The following is a 27724-nucleotide window of genomic DNA, read 5'->3' on the forward strand; positions in this document are numbered from 1 at the left end:
TATAGTTAGTGTAAACTCTAGTATATTAGGGCCAGTAGTCATAGCTGCAGCTACAGGACAAGACTAGAGCAGCTCATCTTAAACATAGCTTCTTCCTAGATATGCTATTATAGACCTACGCTGCAGGGGGACACCAACATGATCCACTGAGCGGTGCCCTCACCCTTCTTATCTCCTCTTTCTCATTCCTTTCTTCAACTCAATCTTCAGTTATTAATTAAAAGTATATCATCACCATAATTGTTCTCCATTGTTCTTGTAGTTTGTTGTGCTGTTCTTCCCACTCCTTTTCTTTTCTGCATACGTTTGCAGGCCAGAGCTTCCAGAGCTGCATGCTGCCCTGCAGTCCCCCCCTCTGACTAACTCAGTGTCTGCTGTCTACAACTGTTTATACAGTCATCCATGCAGGGCACCAACTACCCATGTATCAGTCATATACAACTCTTGGTGCTCCAGCTCTACCCGGGTAGTTAATACTAATATATCTTTTGTACCTTTTGACAGTGTGTCTGTGTCTCTCCTCTCTCTGTTCTTTATTCTCTCTTTCTGGCCTCCCTTTTTCCTGCTCTACTTGGCTGGCCTTCGGCAGTAGGGTCTCCCCCTCCTAAAAGGGAGTTTTTCTTGCCACTGTTTGGCTTAAGGTTTTTCTCCCACTAGGGGAGTTTTTACCTCCCATTGTTTATGCAATAATTGCTTGCGGGTCATGTTCTGGGTCTCTGGAAAGCGCCTGGAGGCAAATGCATTGTAATAGACGCCATTTAAATTGAATTGAATTAAAGATTGTGCATCAACGATGGAGCATCCCATCATTTTCCATGCTGCTGGATCTGCTAATACCTCTCGCTGAACATTTTGATTCTGTTTACAAGATGACACCAAAGAAATGTGTTTGTGATTGTGAAAGAAAAGCTGGCCAACCATGGCTCAGTGGATGTTTATCTGGGGCCAGTAATGGAGTTAATATATTTGCTTTTGGGTGACACTTGTTTTAAGAACAAGGCCTTGAATGCCACAGGATTTGCAGAAAGACCAATATCTGTGGAAATGTCACCAAAAATATCTGATATCCATATCTGATAACCAAAGAAAAGTGAAAATTTTTAATAAAAATTCTGACTAATATGCTTCTTTTAAGGGTTGTGTGTTGTAAACTGCTAATTAAACCATCACTCAGCCTCAGCCCTCTTTATCACATCATTTCACGTTGCACCTCATCTTTTTTCTACAATGACAACACACTTATGTTTGTAGGAATTTCAAAAGCTCCGTAGCCTGTATACGGCGCTGCTTAAACTTCACTTCCATGGTCTGTCTTGGTGAATGCTGACAGTCATTTCATTCACAGGTTTAATTTCAACCAGTACACCAACACACATGCACCATATACAACTTGTTTTCTCTTTCACAAAGAAAATGCAATTGTGGGAGAGGGTGTGATTAATCGGCCTCTCAGGGTAGTATCTTTGTCCTTCTTTAATTCATTTACTGATAATGAGTCTGTGGACTGAATGAATGTCCACAGACTCATGGAAGAAAAAGAATGGAAGGGTTTTTTTTGTTCTTCTGAAGCAGAAAAGTTGATTTAGAGAGCAGGTGTTGAAAGAACATGCATATGGAAGCTGGTCTTCAAAGCAGAATGTTACTGAAATTAAAACATTAGTGATATATAAATGTGGCTCCTGTCCTATAATGTCATTCAGAAAACAGTGGCAAGAAAAAAAAAGGGAACCTGGTATTAACTGGCCATAAAATCTGACTTTACCTCCATCTGGTTCACAATAACAGAAGATCAGATCACATTTTATGGCCATAGTGCATAATACAAGTTTTTGTATTTTGCCAGTATTTTTACTTGCTATTCACTGCTACTGTTTACTATTACTATTGAATACTAATTACTATTTGCCATGATCATTACTATTTACTACATTCGCTATTTTTACTAGTTTCATAAAGACTTCACATACTTTTACTTGCCACTGTGTGATGTCTCACGCACACGCACGCGCACACGCACACGCACACGCACACACACACACACACACACACACACACACACACACACACACACACACACACACACACACACACACACACACACACACACACACACACACACACAAAGATGGAATGAAATGGAATACTTACAGGATGGGCCAGCTGCGATGGGTTGATGTCAGAGGGGAAAAGAAAAAATGACAAATGAGATGAATGAGATGATGAGCTACGAGTGACTGGTGACACTGGATGAAATATGCAAAACTGAAACACCAAAGACACTAAGATCAATTAGAAATAATTTATGACTTGAATTAAATTTGAATAATTAAACAGGGTTTTGTTTTAGGGTCCTAGACATACAGGTGGTGAACATTAAAGGACCGATTCTCACTGAACTGTAGTTATTTTAACAACCTAAATGAGAAAAGATTAATGGCAATAAAAAACGATTTTACATTTACTATGAGGTTCATAGATTTGCACATTTATAAACTCAATATATTTCATGTTCTTCTTGTCAGCTACAGTCCATCCATCCATCCATCCATCCATCCATCCATCCATCCATCGGTTCGGGTCATAGGGTTAGCAGTCCTACAGAGGTCCAGACCTCCCTCATCCCGGGGACTTCATGTGTTTTTGTGCATTTTTGGAAGAATGGGTTCTGTGTGCTCTGGACCAGCAACAAACTAACATCCAAGACGGTGTGATGTGCTGGAGTTGTATCAGAGTCCAAAATTAATTTCCATTTCTGTGATGGCAGCATGAATGCAGAAAAGCGACCTGAGATTTGAGAGCAACATCTACTGCCTTTAAGACCTCATCTTTCCAACAAGACAAAGTAAAACAGCTCTGGGTAAATTGCAGACATGATTGAGGAAGACTGTATACAATGCTGGACCATCTGCAGCCCTGACCTGACCTGACCCCAGTGGAGGATGTTGGAGAGTTTTCAAACAAAAGAATTCTGCAAGAACGCTGTAGTATCGCACAATTTCAGCTGTTTTAACGCAGTACGGGTCTTATATGCAACAAATAAAATGAAGCTGGTGATAAACTCATGAAATACCCTGGATTCAAACTATCTGTAGGGGAATAAAAGTCAAGGAAAATGTACGAATCACTGAATTTCTATTGCATTATCCGTGTCATCCTAGCCTTTTCTGATTGAACAGCATGTGCTCCTTCATCGTGTTTGTGGGCAATACAATGAAGGAGCTGCATAAACAAACTCGGTCGATTTCCATTTGCCTAAAAGCTGCTGCTGGGAATGACTTCTTCATTCGGTGACAAAATTCTATTAGCTAAATGTATGCCGTTAACTTCTGTGTGACTGTGTGTTCCTCTTGGATGAACAAATATCAATTGTCTGCACACTGTTGTAGATTTAGTATGTAAGCGTATTGACATACGTCAGACGTGTTTATAAATGCCGGTTCTGCAGTCTGGACGCAGCAAAGCACTAAATATTCCCTTTTATCATCACAAATGACACATTTCTCATTCGGCTGCTTCTCTTCAAGGGACTGACTTTATTCTTGTGCATTTTCAAAGCTTTTTGATCTCGGCTCCCTCTCCAGAGGGACATCGAGTCCAAGCTTGAAAGGACTTAAAATCCATTTTCTTGTTATCTGTCCTTTAGATTCACTTAACAGCGTGTTGCCAGTGGAATAATGTGGGAAGTTTTCCACGGACCACAGTGGACCTCTTGCTGTGCAGTCGCTTTTTTTTTTTTTTTTTTTTTAATTTTTAACAGACTGCATCCTCCAAGTAAATTTTTTTTGACATTTTACAATAAAACCCTGGAAGTCTAAAAAAAAAAAATTAGCAAAATAAAATCCTCCAGAGAAAACAATGCTGGTGAAATGTGGTCAGTTTTGAGTCGTTCATTAAAACTGCCCATGTGTGCAGGCTATGTTGGTCATGGAGTCAGAACTGAAAACATTTGTAGAACTGCCTGGATCAAACTGCAGTTTTATGGCGCTTTTCCACTAGTACCTACTCAGTGCGCTTCTACCCGCCACGCCCCCATCTTGCGCTTTTCCACCGGGCCAGATACTTTTTCTGTATCTTTTCTGCCGAGGTTCTAACCGGGCTGAGCCGGCACTATATCTGACGTCACCACCCTCCACGCCATTGAATCAGGAAGCGGGAGTCAGCGCGAGAACGACTGGCGGCTCGCGGCGATTTTTTTATACAGCGCAAACGTCTGTTTGGTAATCCAACTCTGAGGTGCAGATGTTCATAAACCTGGTGGCTGACGAGAGAATTAAAAAAGGGATGTAGACGGGCGATAAGGAACGATCAGATCCACAGGCGCTCTGTTTTCTTCTCAGCCGCTCGCGGCTCCAGCTGATTTTCTGATTTTTTCGTGACGAGGCGTGACGAGGCGTCCCTAGCCGGGCCGCGCTGAGTAGGTACTAGTGGAAAAACGCCATTAGAATATTTTGTGACAACAGAAAAAGTCCATTAGGTACGTTGAGTTCTTGCATCATTCATACTGTGAGGATGAGGAGCTTGTTTGTGATTTATATAATTTGCATGATTTGCAAAGTATATCTTGTGATTTGAAAAACTTATGAATGTGCAGCTTGTTTATAAATTCATGGATGTGCTGTGAAAGGATGAGGTCTTGAAGGCAGCAGATGTTGGTAGCACCCACTTCTTCCAACAAAAAGGTCTGGATTACTGCTTCATCTGCCCATAATCCGTGTTTCCATGGTGATGGTCCATCCCAGATGCCTCAGAGTCCATAGATGTGTCATCTGGACTAAGTTAACAGCAGGCTTTTTTTTTTCAAACTGAAGTTTTAAATGTAATTCGTGAATGTATCTCTGTATTGTTGTGTTGACAAATGTTTCCATGGTAACCCTTGTCCATGTGGTTCTATCCGCTGTTAGTGAATGATGGTTCTTGATTCATAGTCTACTGACGGATCAGAGATCTCGAGTATCCAGCTTAGACTTGTTCTCTTGTCCTTTACACAGAAATGTATTGTAGAAATATTCTGATCTGTAGAAGGACAAGTATCAGAGACCTCAGGTGTCCAGTTTATGCTCCATCTCTATTGGTTTCTCTTCACTTGTGACACGTCTGTTACTGCATTCTTTCCTAGTGGAACCTTTGGGTGTTCTTTAGTGCGTGATTTGCCTCGTCCACTGTAAAATTTGAACTGGTGTGGTGGAGTTCAGAGAGATTGTGTATGCTGTGCTAGCATTCACTGTCAGCGAACATAGAGCAATTAATGAGGAGAGCTTTGAAAAACAAACTTCTTTCAGTTGCTCGACTATGTAGTGAAACTGAACAGGCCTGACAATGTCGGGGCGCCTAAGGAGATGATAGTTGGTGTCCTGGGGTATCTTCTCCTGGATCTGGGCCAGGGCATCACTCAGGTCCTGGACAGTCTGAGGCGTCTGAACGTAACGTCCCAAAGGTGTTATACAGGATATAGGCTGGGCCAGCACAGGGGGCCAGTCAATGGTATCAATTCCTTCAACCTGGTCCTGCACCAGGAGAATCCCTGGACCCATTGCAGCAGTAGGGCATGACAGTGGGTCCAGGGATTTCCTCGTGGTAGTCAGGGTATCGCTGTCTATCCTGCAGAGGTCTGTGTGTCCCTCCATGGATGTGCCTCCTGAGATCTTCACTAAACACCACCAAAACTGGTCATGCTGATCCATGTTACAGGCAGCAGAACGTTCTCCAGGGCTTCTCCAGCATTCTGGTGTTCTGTGGTAAATACCAATTACTAACTGAGCTCTACAGTGCTGGGCAGTGAGCACAGGGTCCATGAGAAGACACTGGGCCCTCAGAGCACCCTCGTTCAGTCTGATTGTTTGGTCAGAGACATTCATAGCAGCAGACCAGCTGGAGGTCATTTTGTAGGGCAAGGCTCATCATGACCCTCCTTGTACAAAGGAGCTGATGCTGGTCCTGCTGACGGGTCGAGGACGGGTCATTTTACTTTTTGATTGGGTGGGGGAGTGGGGTGAGTTAGTATTTACTCAACATTCATGTTTTTGTTGTTCATTAAAATAATTGTTCATACAAGAATAAAAACTAAAGTTCTACTCAAATAAATCTGTTGAAATGTCATGTTTTTGTATTATCTTGCATGGATATCTGCTTATGACAAAATAAATATTTATATTTATGTTTGGATATGATACAGTTTGTTTAAATTACCCCCAATTTCCAGTTAATTCCCATAAATTCCCAATAATTCCCATAAATTCCCATAATTCCCATAATTCCCATGGAAAGTTTCCAATTTGGAATATTTCCAAAATTCCCCAGCTTAACTTCCCATGGAAAGTTTCCGGAAATTTACCGGAAATTTTCCACCCCTTTGCAACCCTATCCTTTACACACAGAAATGCCTCCAGAGTCCTGGATCAACAATGTGATCCAAACCAGTGGCTTTCATTCTTGGTCCTCTAGAGCTGCTGTCCTGCAAGTTTTAGATGATTCCCTGCTTCAACACAACTGATTCTGATTAATAGTCATCACCAACTTGTCATCAAGGTCTGCACAACTCTGTTGGTGATGCAGTCACTTGTATCAGGGTGTGTTGAAGCAGAGAAACCAGCCTTTCTGATGTCTTTATCAGAAATACAGACACGAACATCAACACATAGCCTCATTAATAAAACAGGTGTTTCTCACCGTGAACCTGCAGGATTCCTGACGCCTCTGCTTTTCCCACGCTGTTCTCCGACGTGCACGTGTACGTGCCCTCGTCCTCCGCTCGCACCTGGGTCAGTCGCAGACTGTTGTCACTGCGGATCTCATACCTGGAAATGCATCGACAGGAGAGCATTCATACATGTCTCATGTGTGTTCAGGAATCTAAATGAACAAAGAAAGACAGAGTCATAAAAAAACTAATTCTTTCCTCCTTTATTAATGGTGCACTGCAGTTCGTTGAAATGTTTGTTAAAATCAGTTTAAGTATTTTTCAGGTTCAAAGTTTTGTAAAAGCAGTTATCAACGTTTTTAAGTTGTTTACTGAAAGGACCACAGAAACACCCAGCGACTACAAAAATCCCTCCCTGTGCAGAGCTGAGTTGTGCTGACAGCAAGGGAACATTTCATCTTATTTCCCTCGAGGGTTCATTAAAGTTTTATCCAATCACATCAGCCGAACAAGAATGAGATGGAGCTCTCTCAGGAACACGGTGTCACGGTGAAAACACAACACAGGAAGTACAGAAACAGCTGTTAAACAAACAAGCTGCTGATCACACTGTCGCACTCTGGTACCAGCTCAAGCTGCTGCGCAACGAGCTCCGGTCCTCTTTTATTTTTTGTCAGCCTTTGACGGAGAGCCACGCTCATTTTTTAATGCTTAAGAGCATTGGAAAGCACGTATTTCTCACTAACAACTCAAAATTAAAACCCTAGCACTGTGATATTTGTGCCCTTAGGCCTCGGCGTTCTCATTCAATGACCTGTTCAGATTTTTAGGGAAGAGGGAGCTGTTTCACTGTATCTGTGAAAGATTTTGACCAAAATATGTCACGTTTCATGAACTCAAGGAACTTATAGAAACCTGTCAAAACATTTCATCACGTCTCTCTTAAAGGAGCATGAGGCTCCTTTTAAGAAATGAGACTCTCTAGCGCCACCCTTCACTACGACGGCCGTTGGGGGTACTGCAGCCAACAGTGAAGCCGGCACGGGAGAACGGGGAGAACGCACATGCAGCGTCATGTGACGTCACATCCGCAGCCCAGCGCGGGAAATTCGGGACCGAATTGCAGCACATTTTGCAGCACACAGCCTGTTCAAGGCAACGGAGAGATACACTAGAGGGCTCATTCTTTTTGGTTTGGAACGCTTCATCTGACATTATTACTAGAAAACTTAAAACGTATACACATTTTTTTCATAAATCCTGCCTCAATCCTGCCTCATGCTCCTTTAAAGTGGAACTTGCTGTTTAGTGACAGTCCCAACGTTTCTGACTGTTGCGTTGATATCAGATTGAGGGATGAATGTCCGTCTGCATTCCCATCAGGCTCTTCAGATCGTTGATCGGTCATACCTGCCGCGGGGCAGCTCCCCCTCCTCTCGCCGCCAGCGGATCGTCGGAGTCGGGTCGCCGTGCACCTCGCAGAAGAAATCCACAGTGTCATCAGCCAACACCACCTGGTTCACCGGCTGTTTGGTGAAAATTGGCCTCTCTAATACATGAACACAGACAGATTTACACATTAGTCAAGACAATTCTCTTAGAGTAAAATGTGAGATAACATTCCCAAAGTCAAAAAAATGCTTTAATCTCATCTTTTTATATTTGTTTGGATCTGCTGCTGCTGTGTTTGTTTTCACCACATGGTTCTCTACAGTTTAGTCAGAACACTCTCAAACCTTCAAATTCAAATTTACACCATTTTATTTATTTCAAAAAATGAAAGAAGCAAAAAAAAACGACTTCCATATTTTGGCCCAACACCTTCTAAACTTCAGCTGGTGGATGCCCCAACATTATCCTGGAGGAGAGTTTGGTATGGAACAAGGTAAGCACATGTTATGACACCAGAAGTCATCACCAGGATGATGTTTTGATCTTAGTTCGATGAGTCCTTTTTGCTCCGTGCATAGTGAAAAGTATTCTCCTGAACAATTCAACCTTCGTTCATCAGTCCCTTCAACAACTTCAAACATCCTGCCAGTTCTGTGTCTTCTGTTTGATAGATGTTTCCAGTTCCATTCATTACTTCAAGTCTTCAGGTGTTCCTCGTGGGTTCTTCTTTACTTCATTGGGGACTCTGCATTGTGTCTTTGGAGCCAACTTGGCTGGAGTGAGTGGCCACAGTATTAGTGTCTATTTCTGGACAGTTTTTCTATCTGTGCACTGATGGATGTCTGAACTCTATGAGACGACTTTGTATCTCTTACCAGCCCTCGGCAGCTCAATATTTTTAAACTTATTTCATAACAGCTATCTTTTTTTATGACGGAATTTTCAATTTGATGTGAAGGAATATTTGATTGTTTTTCAGACGCACTGTCTCTTGCAGTCTGTTGTCTCACCAACAAAAAAACACCCAAAGTAACTTTGGACTAACATTAAAAGTCATGAGGCTTTCACACAGAGATACAGGTAATATCAAAACAAAAAAAACTGAGAGGCTCCAGAAAGTAACTAGAGCCAAAATAGAGTAATGCAGGTCAAACGGGTCCCAGATTTAACTTTAACACCGAAGTCAAATAAGCTTTAATTGAAGTAATCAGTCTATGGGTTTACTTAATTTTTCTTCCAGCACTATGATCGTTTATAGGTGTGTTCAATAAAGACGTAAGACTTTGTAGAAGATTGTGTCTTATCATCTTAAGTACATTGTAATGGTGACTCAGATAAAGATCAGATCACATTTCATGGCAAATGAATGCAAAGCCCAGTGAGTTCAACTCTCCTCCCAGGGAACCTCAGCTCGACCAGGGTAGGTCCAAGGGGTTCACTTCCTTTTTCTTGACACCATATATTTTGAAAATGGGGCACCCCTCTGGAGTAAACAAGTTATTTCAGCAGACTCCGGCCAAGAAAGACACTGTTCAGTATCGTCACTGACACAGTTGCACATGTGGGATAGCAGACCAACGGAGACGAGTCAACCTGTAAGATCTTATCATGATTACCACCAGACCAGGCCACAGAAATCGCTCCCAACACATGGAGCTCAGTTTTTATGATAAAGAGAATAAAATGGATGGATTTAAAAAAACAACTTTGCAGATCTGTACTGTCTATTAATGTATTAATTTCAATAATAGGAGTATTTTAAAAGAAAAATAACAAAATTAAGCATTTTCTTCAGAACCCTTAAACTGATAGGTTGGGTATCATCACATTCTGCGCTTTAGTAATATTGTTACACTGCAGTGTAAGGGAGGAGCAACAGTTCGCTATTGAGTCCCTATGATCAATACTCGATTTAACAAGACTCCTACTGTTGCACTGCTTAGAACGAAGAACTGAACAGAAGCAGAAGAAAGAAAGGTCAAAGGATCAAGGCAAAGGACAGATGGGGAAGAACCATTCATCTTCTCCAACAATTGTGGAGACAAAGTTCAACTCAGAGAGTCAGAAAACACTTCACTTAAGGTCCTTTTCCATTAGTGGAGGTCCAGAGTAGTTTTACAGGGCATAAATCACTGATGCATTTCCATTACCAGGAATATCCCAGAAAACAGAAAAAACACGTCCCTGCCGTTGGTTTTGATCCTCAGAACAGACCTGAAAAGTGTTACATGGAGGAGATGTGTTGACCCAGTGCTGACTGAATATGCCATAGGCAGGACGTTATGTTGTCCATGTTCAATATCCTCTTTAAATACAGGTTGTCTTTTCTCAGTCATTTCCACCACTGCAGTGCAAACGGAAAACAGAAAAGCATCAACAATCTCAGCATATTCAATGTTGATCTCAACATTCCAGATTATTTCTTTTCTTTGTTGTCTTATTCTTTTTCTTCTTCATTGGCGACTGGTAAATAGTGAAAGTGGTGTACCACTGCCCTCAGGTGGTATGGAGTGGTAGTCTTCCAAGTCAGTGGTTCCTATTGGGTCCATTACTAAAAACAGACACGATGTCTGACAGGACTGAGAAGGAAGTTGGTACTGTATCAATTCCAGTATCCTAGATTCTACCCAGGACCCCCAGTAATGGAAACTTATCCTTAACTCTCTTGAGTTGATGGACGTTTTGGTGCATCCGAATCATATCACTAGTTAACAGCGATGAAGCAGCAAGATGAAGCCTCACTGAGTCTCTGTTTCAACTTGTGTTGAAAGTGTGAAGTTTCAACTATATACCAGCTGAAGCATGTTGATAGGCCAAGCAAAACCAAAATAATGATCAAATAAGCTTGAAATTAGGGCTGGGCGATTTTGGAAAAAAATAAAATCCAGATTTTTTTCTCTGAAAACCCGATTTTCGATTTCGATTTCGATTTTTTTGGTAAAACTACAAAAGGAAAACAATGGAAAAGAATTGTTTCAAATATTTTATCTTAATTTTTAAAGAAAAATAGCAAACAAATTTCCCTATTGGGAATGAAGTGCAACTGAAAGATACTGTAAATCCTCCTTGAGTTTAGTAAAGTGACATTTACAATTTTCTTGACCAAACAAAGATGACTAGACGAGCTCTGTCTGTAATGCAGCCAGCTGCAAAAAAGGAAAATCGATTTTCCCATTTCCTTTTTTTAACATCGATTGTGATTAATAAATCCGATTTAGATTTAAAATCGATTAATCGCACAGCCCTACTTGGAATTCTCAAAATATCAGCTTTTTCCTTCATATTATAATCTCGTATAGTGCAGGAGGACACGGTAAAAATGGACTACTCTCAGGAAAATGTCTGTCAGCAAAATAAAAAACAAACAAAACAACCCCCCAAAAAACATGATATCCCTCCCATGACTCCTTCAACCAGTCAAAAATGAGATGGCAAGACACAACATTTGGTTGCTGAGAAAGAGGAGGAAGCTGTGGGAGTGAAAGAGTAGGTGATAGTGAGTTTTAAGACGCTGCCTCCAGGTGGATAAAGCAGGAGAGAGACACATCCGGAGGTGTCGGGACTGTGATGTGAAGAGGTTCACATCACAGTCCCAACACCTTGGTGGTCTTGGTGGACAGGAAATGTTTTTCAGTGACACAAATGATTTGTGTTTTACTTTTTTACTTAATTAGTTTTGCTCATTTACTGTTTTGATATATTATTGCTTTAATGGACTTTGCACTGGATTTTTTCTCAAGTGTTGTGTGCTTTGTAACTCTTTACCGTATGAACATCTAACATGATCCTTGAAAATACTCATCATAGTTTGCCACATAAAAATAAAAATGTAGTGTTTTGTTATGTGGAATGTAGTATTTTGTTATGTGGAATCAGGGAACAGGAGTCCTTCCCACATGTTTCATCTTTGACTGCGTGATACCAGGAGTTAACATGACTCACCAAACACCACGAGCTCAGCAGGATCACTGTCTTTTTCTCCAACCATGTTGGTTCCCACGCAGACGTACATGCCAGCATCACTTTTTCTGGTGTTAGAAATCATCAGCTTTCCTCCTCGTATCTAAATGCAGGGAGGAAAAAGATGAAAAGGAAGGCAGAAGAGAGTGTGAGAAGAGATTGTAGAGGACGAGAGAAACAAGAGGAGAAAAGCTGGAAAGAAAATATTGATCCACGTTTGTCAGACTCAGTCATTTTCGGTGTTTGTCAGGACAGATGGTTCCACTGTTAGTTCTTCCATCACTACAACTGCTACAGCTCTGGGCCAGTTGCCATGGAAACAGTTTCCGCTGGTCAGATGGCAATAATCGGTCACAGGTATTCATCAGCACTTGATTGTATATTGCAGACATTATTTGTAGAGGCAGAAGCCAACTTACAGTAATCCTTTCATCTCGATCGTTGACCCGGATGTTGTTTCTCTTCCAGGAGATGGTGGGCTCTGGATGTCCTCTGGGGGGGATGCACTCCATAACCGCTGGCTCACCTGCTGCCACTATCACATCACTGGGTGTCTGACGGAAGTCATCTCTTAGAACTGGGTTTAAAAAAAGAAACAAGGTGCAAGGACTGTAAGTAAAACTCTACGCTGATGATACTGTCTTCAAACATGAGATCACATTTTATGGCCATAGTGCATAATACAAGTTTTTGTATTTTGCCAGTATTTTTACTTGCTATTCACTGTTGCTGTTTACTATTACTATTGAATACTAATTACTATTTGCCCTGATCATTACTATTTACTAGATTCGCTATTTTTACTAGTTTCATAAAGACTTCACATACTTTTACTTGCCACTGTGTGATGTCTCACACACACACACACGCACACGCACGCACGCACGCACGCACGCACGCACGCACGCACGCACGCACGCACGCACGCACGCACGCACGCACGCACACACGCACACACACACACACACAGTAACAGCTCTGCTAATCCTGTGTTTTGTTGTTGAGGTGCTTTGCATTCGGCAAATGCTTCAGATGCTTCAACACGAAGCTCCAGATCAGCAAACTGCCAACATTTCTGCTTTTTTAGATTTTAATAGAGCCCTGCATGCATTTAAAAATAATTAGCTCATCAGTGTTGATGATGAGCAGCACCTCGTCGAACCGTACCCTCTAAAATCCTATGGAAGCTGTAAGTGAGTTTAGTATTGCCCACATGTTTTAGTTTTTGGATTCATGTTTCTTAAATAAATAATGGCAAAAAAATGTGTGTTTTTTTTCTTTTTTTTGCGGGGGGGTTACACAGTATTAGGAACCACTATGATGTGCGTAGGGATGGGGGGGTTAAGACTGTTAAGTCAAAAATAGCTGTGAAATGTCCTTTATTATAATACTCTGTGTTTGAATGAAAAATCAATAAAGATATTGTTAAAAAAAAAAGGAACCACTATGCTCGGATGATATTTATTATGTTTTTACATAAAAAAAAACATAGGCTACTAAAATTTGCTGATTCAGTCACCAACATTATATCTGTAGAGTTTATTACTAGATACTGACAGAAATGACACAGGTGGAAAATAAGAAAAAAAAGATTTTCTTTCTCTGTCTCACAGAGCTGTGCAGCACAAAGCATGATTGGACATTTCTATTGTTGATACTGTGTTTGTCATGACTGAATTTAGCATGATGTCTGTATCCCTGAGGTCTTCATTCACTTATTATTTTGTGTGTGTGTGTGTGTGTGTGTGTGTGTGTGTGTGTGTGAGAGAGAGAGAGAGAGATCACAGCACATCAATAATGAAGACTCCTGTGGCTCACACACAAAGAGGATGAATTATTCAATCTGTCCCCCCTCCACACACACACACACACACACACACACACACACACACACACACACACACACACACACACACACACACTAACTTCTCACACACGGGGCATAAACACACATCAAAGACTAAAATTACCATCCCAACAAGAAAACCAGAAAAATCAATTTCATCAACAGCAGGAAGTCAGTCTGAATATTGAATTTAGAGAAAGATCCGTCTACAGTGCTTTCTAGAGTCTAATTCATAAAACATTTGGATTCATCTTTGGGTCACGATGCCTCCTTTTTTGATCCCTCTGTAGTCAACATCTAGTGGCTCATACTTGCAGGCGTCAGGCTTTTACTTTCTTTTTCACTGCAGTGTGTATAGGTTGATGTCTCCGATTACAGACAGGGAGGATGGTCCAAGTCCCCCTGGGATTTACAACCACGATCAAACATTCTTGCTTCAATCTTTTCTGGCCTGGATGCTCACCAATGAGCCTCCAGAAATAGATGAAAATCATTGTTTGTGTCATGCTGTCATTTTTAAGATACTTTCAAAATATGAAGATTCATATTTTGTTTTTGTTTTGTTTTAATCTATTATTAACCTTCATTTAACCAGGGAGAAATTCTTGAGATTTAAACTCAGTTTACTGCTCCACGGTACACTGAGTCCACAGCTGTACGGTAGACCGGGTGTAGGGCTCCAGTGTTCTCTACAGTAAACTAAAGTGTTCCCAGGATCGATCCCTGAGGAACACTCTCAGTGACTGGGTTGGCAGTCATACCTTCTAACTGAATGAAATGATCATGTGATCCACAGAATCAAAATGATTAGACAGATCAATAAAAAAGGGCAAAAACATCTATTTATTATTAACATAACTTATATTCTACATAGACCTTATGAATCTGCAGCGTGAGCAGAAATAACACTGGGACATCAAGGAGCTGGTGATTCATTGATCCAAAGGAGAACATGTCTGATTGTCATAGAAATGGTTTGTGATATCAATAAATCATAGAAATATAAAGGAATTTTGTTCTGATTCAACTTTCTACTTAATGTGCAAAGATCTGCAAGATAAGAAGCAGTATTGAACTTGACATTCTAAATTACATCCACAGCTGCTCAAAGAAACATTTCTACTCAAAATAAAAGGTGTTAGATGATGGTAAAGGAAGTGTCTCCCAAATTAAGAAAATCAACTGTAACATTTGTACGAGATGTCTGCTCATTTTGTGAACCACACCAACAGAATTACTTCTAACCCTTCAGGCTGAAATGTTGCTGACTTAATGGCAGCAACATTTATACTGTCATGACAGCGAAACGTCTTATATTAGAGTTTATTGTGGTGTGAACTCATAGTTCTCTGAGTTGGTGTGGTAATTTTATGATAAAGATTCAGGTAGACCACAGAGCCAGGCTTTATTTGAAACTCCGACCCCATTGAGCGATCTTTAATAAAGCTCTTCAATAAGAACCAAATGGTCACTTTATTGAAGAACATCTCCGCAGAGACGGGTGGAATCATGCTGGGTATGGGATGGATGATCGATTATTTGAAACTGTCAGAAAGTGTCTCTAACGTGTACTCCTATAAACTGTTCCAAGACAAGCAATTTTCTTTTAATACAAACTGTGAGTCAGAACACTTCTTACTGAGATTAATGTTTTATTACTTGCTCCACTCTCACTGCGAAAGCAGCCTCACTAATAATAAGTCTAATACTCCTAATTCTAGTCACATTTGTCTTATTTTAAGCAAAAAACTTTTTACCAATTGGGAAGAAAAATGTTCTTGACTGGATTTCTTAAAACTAGCAAATAGTCTGAAACAGTCTTTTTTCAATTCCTGATAAAAAAACAGATTAATTTGTCTCCAATAACATAAATGAGCAACTGTTCGGACATTTGATGGATAAAGTGTGTCTGAAATTCTCTTTCAAGAATGCTTAGCTTGAAGTTTGATGTGAAAACACAATAATTATGCTCACACAGTAAGCCCAAACTGCTAATCCAAAATGATTTTTTTAAAAGCTTCAACATCAAAAACAAACCCAATTTTTGTAAATTGGATCTTAGCCACATGTGGAGGGGTTGCACATAAGATCCTAAGTGGATTTCTACCACAGATCAAATTGCATTTAAAATTTTCTTTAGTGTCATCTGCAACACTGACAGCATCAAATCTAAAATTATGCTGCACAGGATCAATACTGCTACAGTATAAGAGGGGATCTGGGATGGGCCGATGTCAAAATGATTGGTCTGCTGGCTCTTTTTGAAGACTTGAACACAACAGAGGACCTGGATAAGCCTTTGCTCTGATTTCCTGCAGGGTGAACACTGCTTACACCAACTAATCATGGACTATATTGGGTTTGTTTTAGATGAAAATTAAGCAAAAGAGAAAAAGAGAAATCATGCAGGCAATACCAGTTACCCCCTTACTGTTGTTACTGAATTTAAAGGGGACCTATTATGAAAAACACGTTTTTTCTTGCTTTAACATATGTAAAGTGGTCTCCTCTCAGCCTGCCAACTCAGAGAAGGAGGAAAGCAACCAAATTCTGCAGTGTCTGTACAGCCGCCCGGATGAGCCGTCCAGTGTCATGTGGATCTACGAGCCGTTCAGATTCTGCTCCCTTTCGTTACGTAACGACGGAGCGATGCATGAAACCACGCCCACAACTAACTCTGGCCAGAACAACAACAACAACTCCATCGGCCGGAGCTTCCACCATTTTCTACGCATCATTCAGGCAGCCAATCAGCACAGTGCCTCATTATCATAGCCTCCCCGCCCACTCAGAATCCTGCATAGATAATGAGGTTAGAGAATGGGATGCTAAAGACATGGCTCAGTGGCTGAATTTCTAATTTATTTAGTAAAAAAAATCAAAAGATTGTTTTTAAGACATTCAAGGCCTGTTTAAAATAGGTATTAGATGCCATAATAGGTCCCCTTTAAGAGGGTACGTTGCAGACAGATGCTGCTGATAATTAAGCCCTTGATGAACTAACAGAATTATCTTAGGAAAGCAAGTGTTACTGCACACAAAACTGTTTCCAAACTATTTCGAGTTCCATGTTTGGCAGGGAAAAAAAGATATTCACAAGTGGAAAACATTCGATTTAAAACACCATGGTCAGGCTGTGCAATGCTCAGGGAAAAATGAAAGTCAGAACCTCCAGGCCTCACTGACCATGTTAGATGTTCAGGTCCATGACAACAGAATTAAAAGAAGACTGAACCAGCACAGTTTGTTTGGAAGTTTCCAGGAGAAAACCTCTTCTATCTAAAAAGAACATGGAAGCAGGACTGAGGTTCACAAAACTGCATCTTAACAAACCAGCAGACTTCTGGAAACATGTCCTCTGGACCAAAGTGGAGATGTTTGGTCGTAATGTCTGAACCCCCCCGAACATAACCAGTACCACCCTGAACGCGTTGCAGGGGGTGTGGTTCAAAATGCCTCAGACCCACTGTCAAGCACGACGGTGGAGGAATGATGGTCTGGGACCATGGACACCTGTCAGGCATTAAGTGGAACTAGGGCTGTTCGATTAATCGATTTTAAATCGTAATCGCGATTATGTAATTAGAACGATGTTAAAACGTGAAAATCGTAAAATCGATTTTTCACTTTTTTTTTAAATTTTTTTTTTTACCTTGTCTGCACAGATATTAATGATTGATACCATATTAATGATTGATGGAAATACCTCTCAATACCTGCGACAAGTGCCCCATCGGAGAGGCTCTTTAGTGTAGGAGGGGGCGTTGTAACATGCCACCGGGCATCCCTCAAGCCAGATGCGGTAGACCGGCTCGTGTTCCTTGCAAAAAACTTGCAAATGTGAATAGCAAATGTAATGACTGACATTACACACCTCTACCTCCTTCATGGGTTGCATTATTATTTAGCATGCAAAGACCCAGTTTAGTTTAATTAGAAAATGTCTTATTTTATTTAATTGGAAATATTACTTACTGTATGTTTGCAAGTGCTGATTTGCTGATTTTTTTTCAGAGATAAAACTTTATATTTTATTATATTTTTTAAAACTTTTTTTCAACTTATTTTACAGAGTTTTGCACTTTATTCATTCATTTTTGGTTTAATAAGAGCAAAGTTTGCACTTAAAGCCCAATGGGGCAAATGTTCAATAAAAAAACAGCATATTTGAAATCATTTCTTTGCCTTTTGTCAATTCACAAAATAATCGTAATCGAAAATCGGATTTTGAGAGAAAAAAATCGAAATTTTATTTTTGGGCAAAATCGAACAGCCCTAAGTGGAACATGACAAATGTGATCTGTATGATGGCTGAAGCTGGGCTGGAACTGTCATGCGACAGGAAATTACCCCAAACACAGCTGCAAATCTACATCAGGATGATGAAAAATAAAAGAATCCAAGTTTGGAGTGCTGCGATGGACTGGCGACCTGTCCAGGCTGAACCCCTGCCTCTCGCCTATAATGACCTGGGATAGGCTCCAGCAGACCCCTGTGACCCTGCAAAGGAAAAATTGGGTATAGAAAATGGATGGATGGAAGTTTGGAGTGATCATTATTTGTCATCAGACATGAGAAAGTGTTTGCAAAAGCTGAGTCCACAAATGTGTTGTTGAATGTAGTGTGTAACAGCAGCGGCATCGCAGTAGTGTCATAGGACTGTGTGCTGGGGGCGTGGGGGGGCAATGCCTGCTTTGATTAATGACAACACCTCCCTTGTGGCAGCGTCAGCGAGCTGAAAGCCTCAGGATATTTGCAATATTACAACCATCCATATATCTATCTGCCCCTTCATCTACTCGTGCATCCATCTGTCTGTCCATCCATGCATCCATCCAGATGAAATTATTCAGACTCGTGAGGACGTTTCTTTATCTGAAGCACCTGGGTTTGCTGAATACATGCTATCTCAGTGCCAGCTGCATGATAGGAAGCCTCATTCCTCTTCTTGACAAGATAGTGTTGGGTCTTTTTCTGAATGTATCTTTGTAATCGAAGGTCATGGGGGAAGGTAACATCAGCATTTAGGACCAGATGAGGATATTTCTCTCCTCCTCGTTAGCAGGCAGAACCTGTGCGCTTTAAAACAGACAACCTCCCAATTCATTGTTGGTTCCTAAATCATTGTTCTTTTCTGTTTTATCTGGCTCCCTCAGAAGGGACACAAGTGCTGCTTGTGTCTTTAGTCAGGCCTGTATAGTGATGGCCAATTATTTTGTCACAGAGCATTTGGGGCACCCTTCAATCCTGAAATGATATGCTAGAACACACGCCTGACCTTATCCATACACACTGCTGACATCCTTCTCAATAACTATTCACAGTAGATTTAAAAAAATGGCTAAATTGTTCAGGAGCCTGTCCTGTCACGCAAAATGAAAGAGGAAACAGGACAGCAGACTCGTCCCCAGATCTGAATTTGCATGCTTGGGGGGTTAAAGGACGGCTGTCATGACCCGTCACAAACCATCCTGAAATCAGGGCTCCGGGGGAGCCGGATCATTCCCATTCTGCCCTCAGCACTCACCAAATCTGAGGGAAAAGAGGGTTTCAAGAAGTTTATTAGACACTGCCAATTACCCACAAGGCCCTTGGGGGCCCATATTAGTGGGTGCACTTTGACCCTTTCCTTAAACCCCTTCAACAAAGCCAGGGTAATCCCCACCAGTGGGCCCGAATGGTGTTCTTTAATCAAAGCACCGGCACAGGGGTAGGAGCTCCAGTGGACACGTTTGAAATGGAGATAACCTGCTAACTGAAAGATTCATGCTTTATATCATATGTGAGATAAAAACCACATGATAAAACATGATACACAGTACCAAAGCAAGAGGAGACAGCCCTTTTTGTCCAAGTACGTGCTGAAATAAGACTTGTTTGATCACCTGAACATCAGAATTGTAGTGCAGTCACTGGATATTTAATTACTGGTTACAGAAACCGCTTTACAGTAAGCTCTGGCCCGCTTTCTTTAGCTGTCATTCATTTTCTTCTTGTATTTGTGTGTCTCACAGCAACATTCCCTCGAGAGAGCATATTCACATGGCAGCAAGAGAGTGATGGGAGGAGGGGTACGGAGTAAAGCCCTGTCAGGTTCCAGCTCTGCTGTGGGGGATTGAGCAGGGCATCTGTCAATCCATCAACCCACATCTTGTCTCGTCATGAAGCAATCTGCTTTCGTGTGAACACACGTACACAAACACACCAACACAAACATGTTTCCTTTCCCTCTGGGGGCGTGGTCTGCTCCAGTGCCAATATCGGTCCAGGCACTCAGGCCCGCCAGGGGCCCCCACCAGGAGCCACCTCCATCAGCCACTCTCATTATCCAGAGTGAACTCCCTCTGATCCCTATCAACATCCCACCCGGCCGAACGGCAAGCTCAATATATTAGTGTGTGTGAGTGTGTGCGATCTGGGTGAAGATTGGGGGGCGCTGTGTGTGGAGTATGGAGACAGATGTCCATGCTCCCACTGAAAACACACCCCCCCCCCAAACGATGCTCGGCAGCTGTGGCAGCAAACAAACCAATGACGCCATCTGCATGCACAATGTGCAGATTCGTGTAAATATACAGTCTAAGGTGTGAATTCCAGCAGCACACACACTAGGGATGGGCGGTATGGACTAAAAAATGTATCACGATCATTTCTGGCATTTATCCCGATAACGATAAAAATGACGATAAAAAAACCTAAACTAACTAAACTACACCAATTAAATATAAAAATACTGGGCTAAAAACCAATTAAATTAGTACACCTGTACTGCAAAACTTTCTTTCTTTCTTTCTTTCTTTCTTTCTTTCTTTCTTTCTTTCTTTCTTTCTTTCTTTCTTTCTTTCTTTCTTTCTTTCTTTCTTTCTTTCTTTCTTTCTTTCTTTCTTTCTTTCTTTCTTTCTTTCTTTCTTTCTTTCTTTCTTTCTTTCTTTCTTTCTTTCTTTCCTTCTTTCTTTCTTTCAGGCTCATTTCTTTCTTTCTTTCTTTCTTTCTTTCTTTCTTTCTTTCTTTCTTTCAGGCTCATTTCTTTCTTTCCTTCCTTCCTTCCTTCCTTCCTTCCTTCCTTCCTTCCTTCCTTCCTTCCTTCCTTCCTTCCTTCCTTCCTTCCTTCCTTCCTTCCTTCCTTCCTTCCTTCCTTCCTTCCTTCCTTCCTTCCTTCCTTCCTGCCATAAATCAGTTTTACACAAAAACATCAACAGGAATTTATCGTTTTTATTGCGAGATGACAAATTCTTACCGTGGGGAATTTTTTTGACGGTTTATCGTGGACGGTAAAATATCACCCATTCCTAACACACACACACACACACACACACACACACACACACACACACACACACACACACACACACACACACACGTCCATCACATTTATTTTAGTTTTTATTCTCTGTCCTAACAGAATGTTATGGCTTTGACTAAACGTCTTTGTGTTGTTGAGCTTCTAGAAACACTCATACAGTCCACTACTAAATTGAGCCGGTGTTAAAGTTAAATGAATGGGAATCAGAGCGAGATAGCATTTCAATTACTGCCTCCACAAGCCCAGAAGGGTCACCTTCTCAGCCCAAGCACTGCAAGGACACACAAACACAAGCTGTTCAATCAACGTCCGCCGCAGTTTCCCCCTAAAACGCAGTCTTTCCATCTTCTTTTGTGCTCAGCACGTCCCCTGGCAGGACCATTTAGTTTCCGTTGCTGCTGCTCAGTATCATCAGCTGAGTCCACTTAGCAGCCCAAACTGTCCCAGTCACCCCACCCCCCCGAAGACACCGGCAACCCCCCCCCCTCCATGCTGCCACCAAATCTGAACAGACGACTGGAAACCAGCTGGTCCCAGTAACGACGCTGACAAGAACAGGAAAAATGATTTCCACACAGAGCTGCCAAATTTCTTTTCTTTGTGTGATCTGTCAGACACCGTCAATAAATTGAAAATAATTCAAAGTTTCTTTTCACTTCCAGATGATAATTTGAATTTAATTGGTTGCCAAATTGATACAGGGTAGAAGCTGACAAAAAAATCTCTTCTTTTATTAACCCAATTTGAAATTCTAACCTTTAACAGTTTCTATGATTCTCTGAAAGCCCTGCTAATTGATCATTTTCCATCCAAGAAATCACATTTATTAACATAATTAACATTTTACCTGAAAAAGGAATCTTGGATTTGCAAAAAAAACACAACTACTTACTTCTATAAATTTTGATCTGGCTTATTGATACACCACCCACATTTTTTACCAAAGATTTGTTACTATCCATCCATCTTTGCATTTGGACCTGCAACAAATAAAAATAAAAAATTAAACTTTAAAACCAAGTTCCTCACAGAAAGACCGGAAGAGATTTGCATATTTCTCTTCTACAGAGCAGAATGTGATAAAACCATTCTAGGAAACTGGTCATCCACACTTTTATCAGGATCCAGTCCAGAGTCCAGACTCTCTGATGGTCTGAGGCAGCAGCAAACATGGGGGTTAATAAACCAAAGGAATCTCCATTGGCTAAGAGAAATATCTGTTTGTAATATGTGTTTTGTTTATTCGATGAAGTCATATAATGCTGTGTGTTCAGTAAAAGTATTTATTAGATGGGGCCTTGAATAGCTCAGTGGGTTGAGCGGGCACCATTTACAGAGGCTATCGCCCTCTTGCAGACAGAGCTGGTTCAAGTCCTGACCTGTTGCCCTTTGCTGCGTGTCTTCCTCCCCCTCTCTACTATTTGTGTCCACTTACTTTCCCAATAAAAGCCCAGATTCTGCCCCCACCCCCACCCCCGTGCAGGGGGTGTGGTTCGTTGACCAGCCTGAACCACCCCGAACACAACCATAACCACCCTGAATGCTTAACTGGGGGTGCGGTTCATTAACAACACTGAACATCAGGGTTGTTCATTAACAACCCTGAACCCGTCGCAGGGGGTGTGGTTCTTTGACCACCATTAACCACCCTGAATACAACCAGAACCACCTCAGACAGAACCAGAACCAGAACCACTTTGCAGGGGGTGTGGTTCATTAACAACCCAGAACATCAGGATTGTTCCTGAACAACCCTGAACCACCCAAACACAACCAGAACTAGGGCTGGGCGATTATACGATCTCGATTTGTGATCGCGATCAAATTAAGTTCGATCACGGTGATCAGCTGTGGGTATACTTTCTCGATCACGTGCAAAACATGCTGCAGCAAAGTGCACGACAACCAATCACAACCCGCTTTCCTGGCACCGCGCTGTCTGCATTAATTGATCATGCGCATGACATGCCGCGGCAAGTTGCATGACCATAGGAGCACATTTTCTTTTAGTTAAAACTGTAGCGGGGACAGATGTTTAGAGGAACCTATGTATGTACCGGGTGAAAGCTGATTTATGGTTCCGCGTTACAACAACGCAGAGCCTACGCCGTAGCCTACGGCGGCGGCTCTGCGTCGATTTAAGGCGGAACCATAATTCAGGCTTTAGGGGAACATATCGTAGAACAACCAGAAGAATATAGAGTGGATTAAAAATAAAGGTTAAGCACTGAGCTACATGTGTCTCCCGTCTGGGCCATTGCAGACTGCCTGAGCATGATGTTACTAAAACCAAACATACCCGCCATCTCTTTCTTCTAACTTTATGTGCGCGGCGGCAGAGCGTTGTGTCGCATTAAATGTAGTCCGGGCGTAATACCTGCTTTGAGCTGGTGAAATTAAACGAAAAAAATAAGTGCTGTGTTAATTCACAATTCTGCAGATTTTGCATTTCACTTCCCTCTAGGAAGCACAACTGTTTGTTTACATTTTGAATAGTGACTATGGTGGAGATTTTGGTGGCTGCTAAAATAATTTGATGTGAACTGTCAGAGTTGTTTCTGTTTGTTTGACTATCCATGTTGCATATGAATACCTATCTTAAACAATATTAGTGGCTTGATATCCTGTGCACTGTTTTTGTTCACAGTTCTGCAGGTTTTACAGTTCACTCACTTGCACTTTTTTGGTTGGTTTACATTTTAAATGATCATGAAAACTTTTTTTGTCTGCTAAAACTACTTGAAACTTTTTTAAACTGCTTAAAACTACCTTTTTGTTGTGCCATTTTCTATATGGTTCTTGTTAAAACATGCTATTTGCTTTATTTGTTAATAAAAACCATACTGTCAGATTAAATTTCAGAATCACTGTGTTATTTGTTTTAATTGAACTTCAACTGTTTCTAATCTTTGGATGTAAAGTGGATGGCTTAATATATCCAGATGCAGGGCTCCAGACTGCGACCAAATGCTCGCATTTTGCGACCATAATTTGAGTATGTGCGACTGAATTTCATGTCCACTCGCACACGTGCGACCAGTAAATGTGCCAGTTTTTTTTTTTTTTTTTTCTTTCTTTTACACGTTAAACGTGGAAGGGGTGCGTCAATGAACCCACATATTTACAGGCCAATGAGTGTGAAAGGGAATGAGTTGGGGGATCTATTTATTTATTTATTTATTTTTTTTTTTTCGTTTAATTTCACCAGCTCAAAGCAGGTATTACGCCCGGACCACATTTAATGCGACACAACACGCTGCCGCCGCGGCGCGCACATAAGAAAGAGACGGCGGGTATGTTTGGTTTTAGTAACATCTTGCTCAGGCAATGAGTCTGCAATGGCCCAGACGGGAGACACATGTAGCTCAGTGCTTAACTTTTATTTTTAATCCACTCTATATTCTTCTGGTTGTTCTCCGATATGTTCCCCGCCTGAATTATGGTTCCGCCTTAAATCGACGCAGAAAATAAAAATTATTTTATAAATAATATAAATTTTATTTTATTTTATATTTATTTTTTTTTATTTTTATTTTATTTTTTTTATTTTTATATTTATATTATTTTATTTTATTTATATTAAAATTTGCTTGACACAAATGAAAGTTAAATTTTAACACGTGGGAAAAACACCTAACCTTTTAAGTGATGTGTGTTATCAGGTGTAATGGCATTTTTAGGTTAGAAATAAGAATATTTCTTGGTAAGATCCTTAGTTTTTTGAGTGAAGGCAGTGAATTTGGTCAACGTGTGTAAGTTCAGGGTTTTAGTAAAGACACAAGTAGGGAAATGTTATTGGCCAGTACCCCCAATATTTGTACATTTATTAAGTACTGTGTTTAACAGTTAAATTCATGGCTGAAAGGTTACTAAGCACTTTGTTACCAAGCACTTTTTTATCATGTGAATGTATGTTTTTTTTATATATAATGACAGCAATGGTGCTGTCAGTTTACTTTATGTTGCAGCATCTTTAAAAGTGCACAATAAAATGTAACACTGCATTTGAAACAGCACATTGTGGTAATTCATTAATCTATTATGAAATACGTAGTACTAATACACTGAAATGTAGTAGAAATGTAAAAATTTGGTTAGCGTGTCGATAAACGATGTGCGCTCCTAAAATTTCTGATTGTGCCCCTAAAAATTTTCAGTTAGGGGCTACTGTGCTCCTAGTGAAAAAAGTTAGTCTGGAGCCCTGAGATGTACAGTTTGTGTGCTTCTGGAGTTATAAAAGGCTCTCTGAATCGCCACTCTTCCTCCGTTCTCACTCATGCACACTTTTGCACACAGTCAACCAGAGCAGAGCAAGTCTGATGCACACCAAGCCTCTATGTTTGATATAACCATATTTACTGTAACGAGGGGGTCTGTATTATAAAACTACTTGGGAGAAAAAACAAATCTCCTCCGAGGGTTTTATTCCATCTCCTTGCCATTACCCCGAATTATAGATGATGCTCCAATTTAGTGCACGGACATGAACAAAAGCAACCTACCATAAACACAAACATGCAGGTGCATTCAGACACAAACTTTTCCAAGTTGAATAGAAATCCCTCCAGCCTCTGTGTGGTCCTGCGGCAGGTTTTTATCACGATTCTGAGCTCACGCTGCTGCTCTGGCTGTGCTCACCCAACCAGCAAGTTGGAGGTTAATCCACCACAAACCTAGCTTGGCATGCAACATCCTTTATGTGTGTATGAGTCCTCTACTTTTTTGCACATTCTTCATCCATGTGTTTTATTGCTTTACAACCCCAAACCAGAAAAAGTTTGGATAGTATGGAAAATGGAAATGAAGAAAAGAAAACCCATTGATTCTTACATTTCCTTTTAAATGTTATTCCTTTGACAACAGAACGGACGCAAAATATTTTGTTTTTGTTTCTCATTAGTTTCATTTGAAGGGAACAAATAATGATGTTATTTCAGGTTATGTGAAGAGGTGATTGCGATGATGATTTGATCCAAAAATCAGTATCCATGAAAGTCTGAGTTTGAGGAACAAAGATGGACAGAGGATCTCTACTTTGGCAACAAAATTGTATTGCATTACCAAATGCTTAAAACAATGTTCCTCAAAGTATGTCTTGAAGGGATTTGTGTTTGTCTTCAACAGATCAGATTATGATTAAGCCATTCCAGGAATCTGGAGGAATTTCAGCCTGTAAAAGACAAGATAACTAGTTTAAAATGGACACTTGAGATCACTCATCCCTCAGATGAAACTGAATCAAGAGCATCATTCATCAACAGTTGATAGAACCACATGGAACACTTTAATAACACTATAATACAGAGATACATTCACTAATGACACCTAAAACTCACAATAGTTGTTTTAAACTTAATTTAATAGCAGTGTTTTTTAGTTTAAGATGTTTTAATATAAACTGCTGGCATTTATGACTTCCACTAAAAACAGCCGGTATAATCTGATTGGCAACATTCAGACACTGGTTTTGAAGGAGAACACTTATTTGTGTTTTTTTTCCTACAGAAATTCAGAGTTCAGTAAAAAGAGGCTTCAATGTTAGATGAGCCATACTTGTTGAACTGAAGAACTGGATTAACCCTAACCCTAACCCTAACCCTAACTGGACACAAAGTTTCCAGAGTATTTTTTTTTTTTTTTTTTAATATTTTTTTTATTTAATATTATTTAATATTTTTTTTTATCCCCGATTTTTTACCCATTTCATCACCCAGTGCTCATACCTAGACAGTCCTGGGCATTGTTCCCCTCTGCCAACCCAAGGAGGGCCCTACACTGGGCTCAGGTCTCCTTCTTATCCTGAGGAGAGATGGACCGCTTCTTTTCACCAGACAGGGTGAGGATTCTCCGGCCGGACGAAGCGCGTGGAAGGATCACGTTATTCCGGCCAGATCCTCCCCACCCCATCTGGCGCCCCGGTTGGCCAGAGGGGGCATGTATAGCCCAGGACTGTTGCATGTTTTTGTGAGGGTAGCTCACATTAGCTACCCAGGGGAACACGGGGAGAACATGCAAACTCCACACAGAAAGGCCCTTTCACCAACCCCACCCAGGGTGTGGGCGCTGAAGTCATGGGGGAACTAACACGCACTTCAGCGCCCACAGCGTCCCCGGCGGGAATCGAACCCAGGACCTTCTTGCTGTGAGACGGCTGCACTACCAGCTGCGCCACCAAAAAGGTTCCAGAGTATAACCAGTTCTGAAATGCTCTAACACCAGCCCAGAACCAAATCCGGTCTCAAGTTGGTCTAAAAGGAGGTATGAGTGGGTCCAAAGCTTGTCTCCACTTCTGTGATGGCAGTATTAATGCAGAAAAGTATGGAGATTTTAGAGCAACATTTCCTGACATGAAGACATTGTCTCTTCCAGAGACTCTGAATTTAGAAAGGATCAATACTACAATACAATACTACACCCCCGTACTGTTGCAAACACAACTTTCCTACCAGGGTTGTCACACTGAGTGGGACAGTCATTAATCTGAAAGTTCTGACAACCTGGAGGCCAAAGTCAGCAGAACTTATGGTTTGCAGATCTGTAGGAATGGAGATAACGCTGCATCTCCCTGGTTCAAGGAAAACAAAAT

The 27724-nt window shown here is 41.0% G+C and overlaps 1 protein-coding gene across 3 annotated transcripts in view; it reads right to left on the reverse strand.

Moving 5' to 3' along the window:
- The window catches only part of robo3 (roundabout, axon guidance receptor, homolog 3 (Drosophila)), a 239845-nt gene that overhangs the window by 59600 nt on the left and 152521 nt on the right, over window positions 1–27724 (reverse strand). For all 3 annotated transcript variants that reach the window (XM_061740241.1, XM_061740242.1, XM_061740243.1), the window contains exons 3-6: window positions 12409–12566; window positions 11972–12092; window positions 8048–8186; window positions 6667–6794 (exon numbers count right to left, since the gene is read on the reverse strand). In XM_061740241.1, coding sequence (XP_061596225.1) covers window positions 6667–6794; window positions 8048–8186; window positions 11972–12092; window positions 12409–12566 — 546 coding nt within the window. The remainder of the gene's footprint in view (window positions 1–6666; window positions 6795–8047; window positions 8187–11971; window positions 12093–12408; window positions 12567–27724) is intronic.

Source organism: Cololabis saira, chromosome 14 (genome assembly GCF_033807715.1).
Source record: "Cololabis saira isolate AMF1-May2022 chromosome 14, fColSai1.1, whole genome shotgun sequence".
NCBI classification, from domain to species: Eukaryota; Metazoa; Chordata; class Actinopteri; order Beloniformes; family Belonidae; genus Cololabis; species Cololabis saira.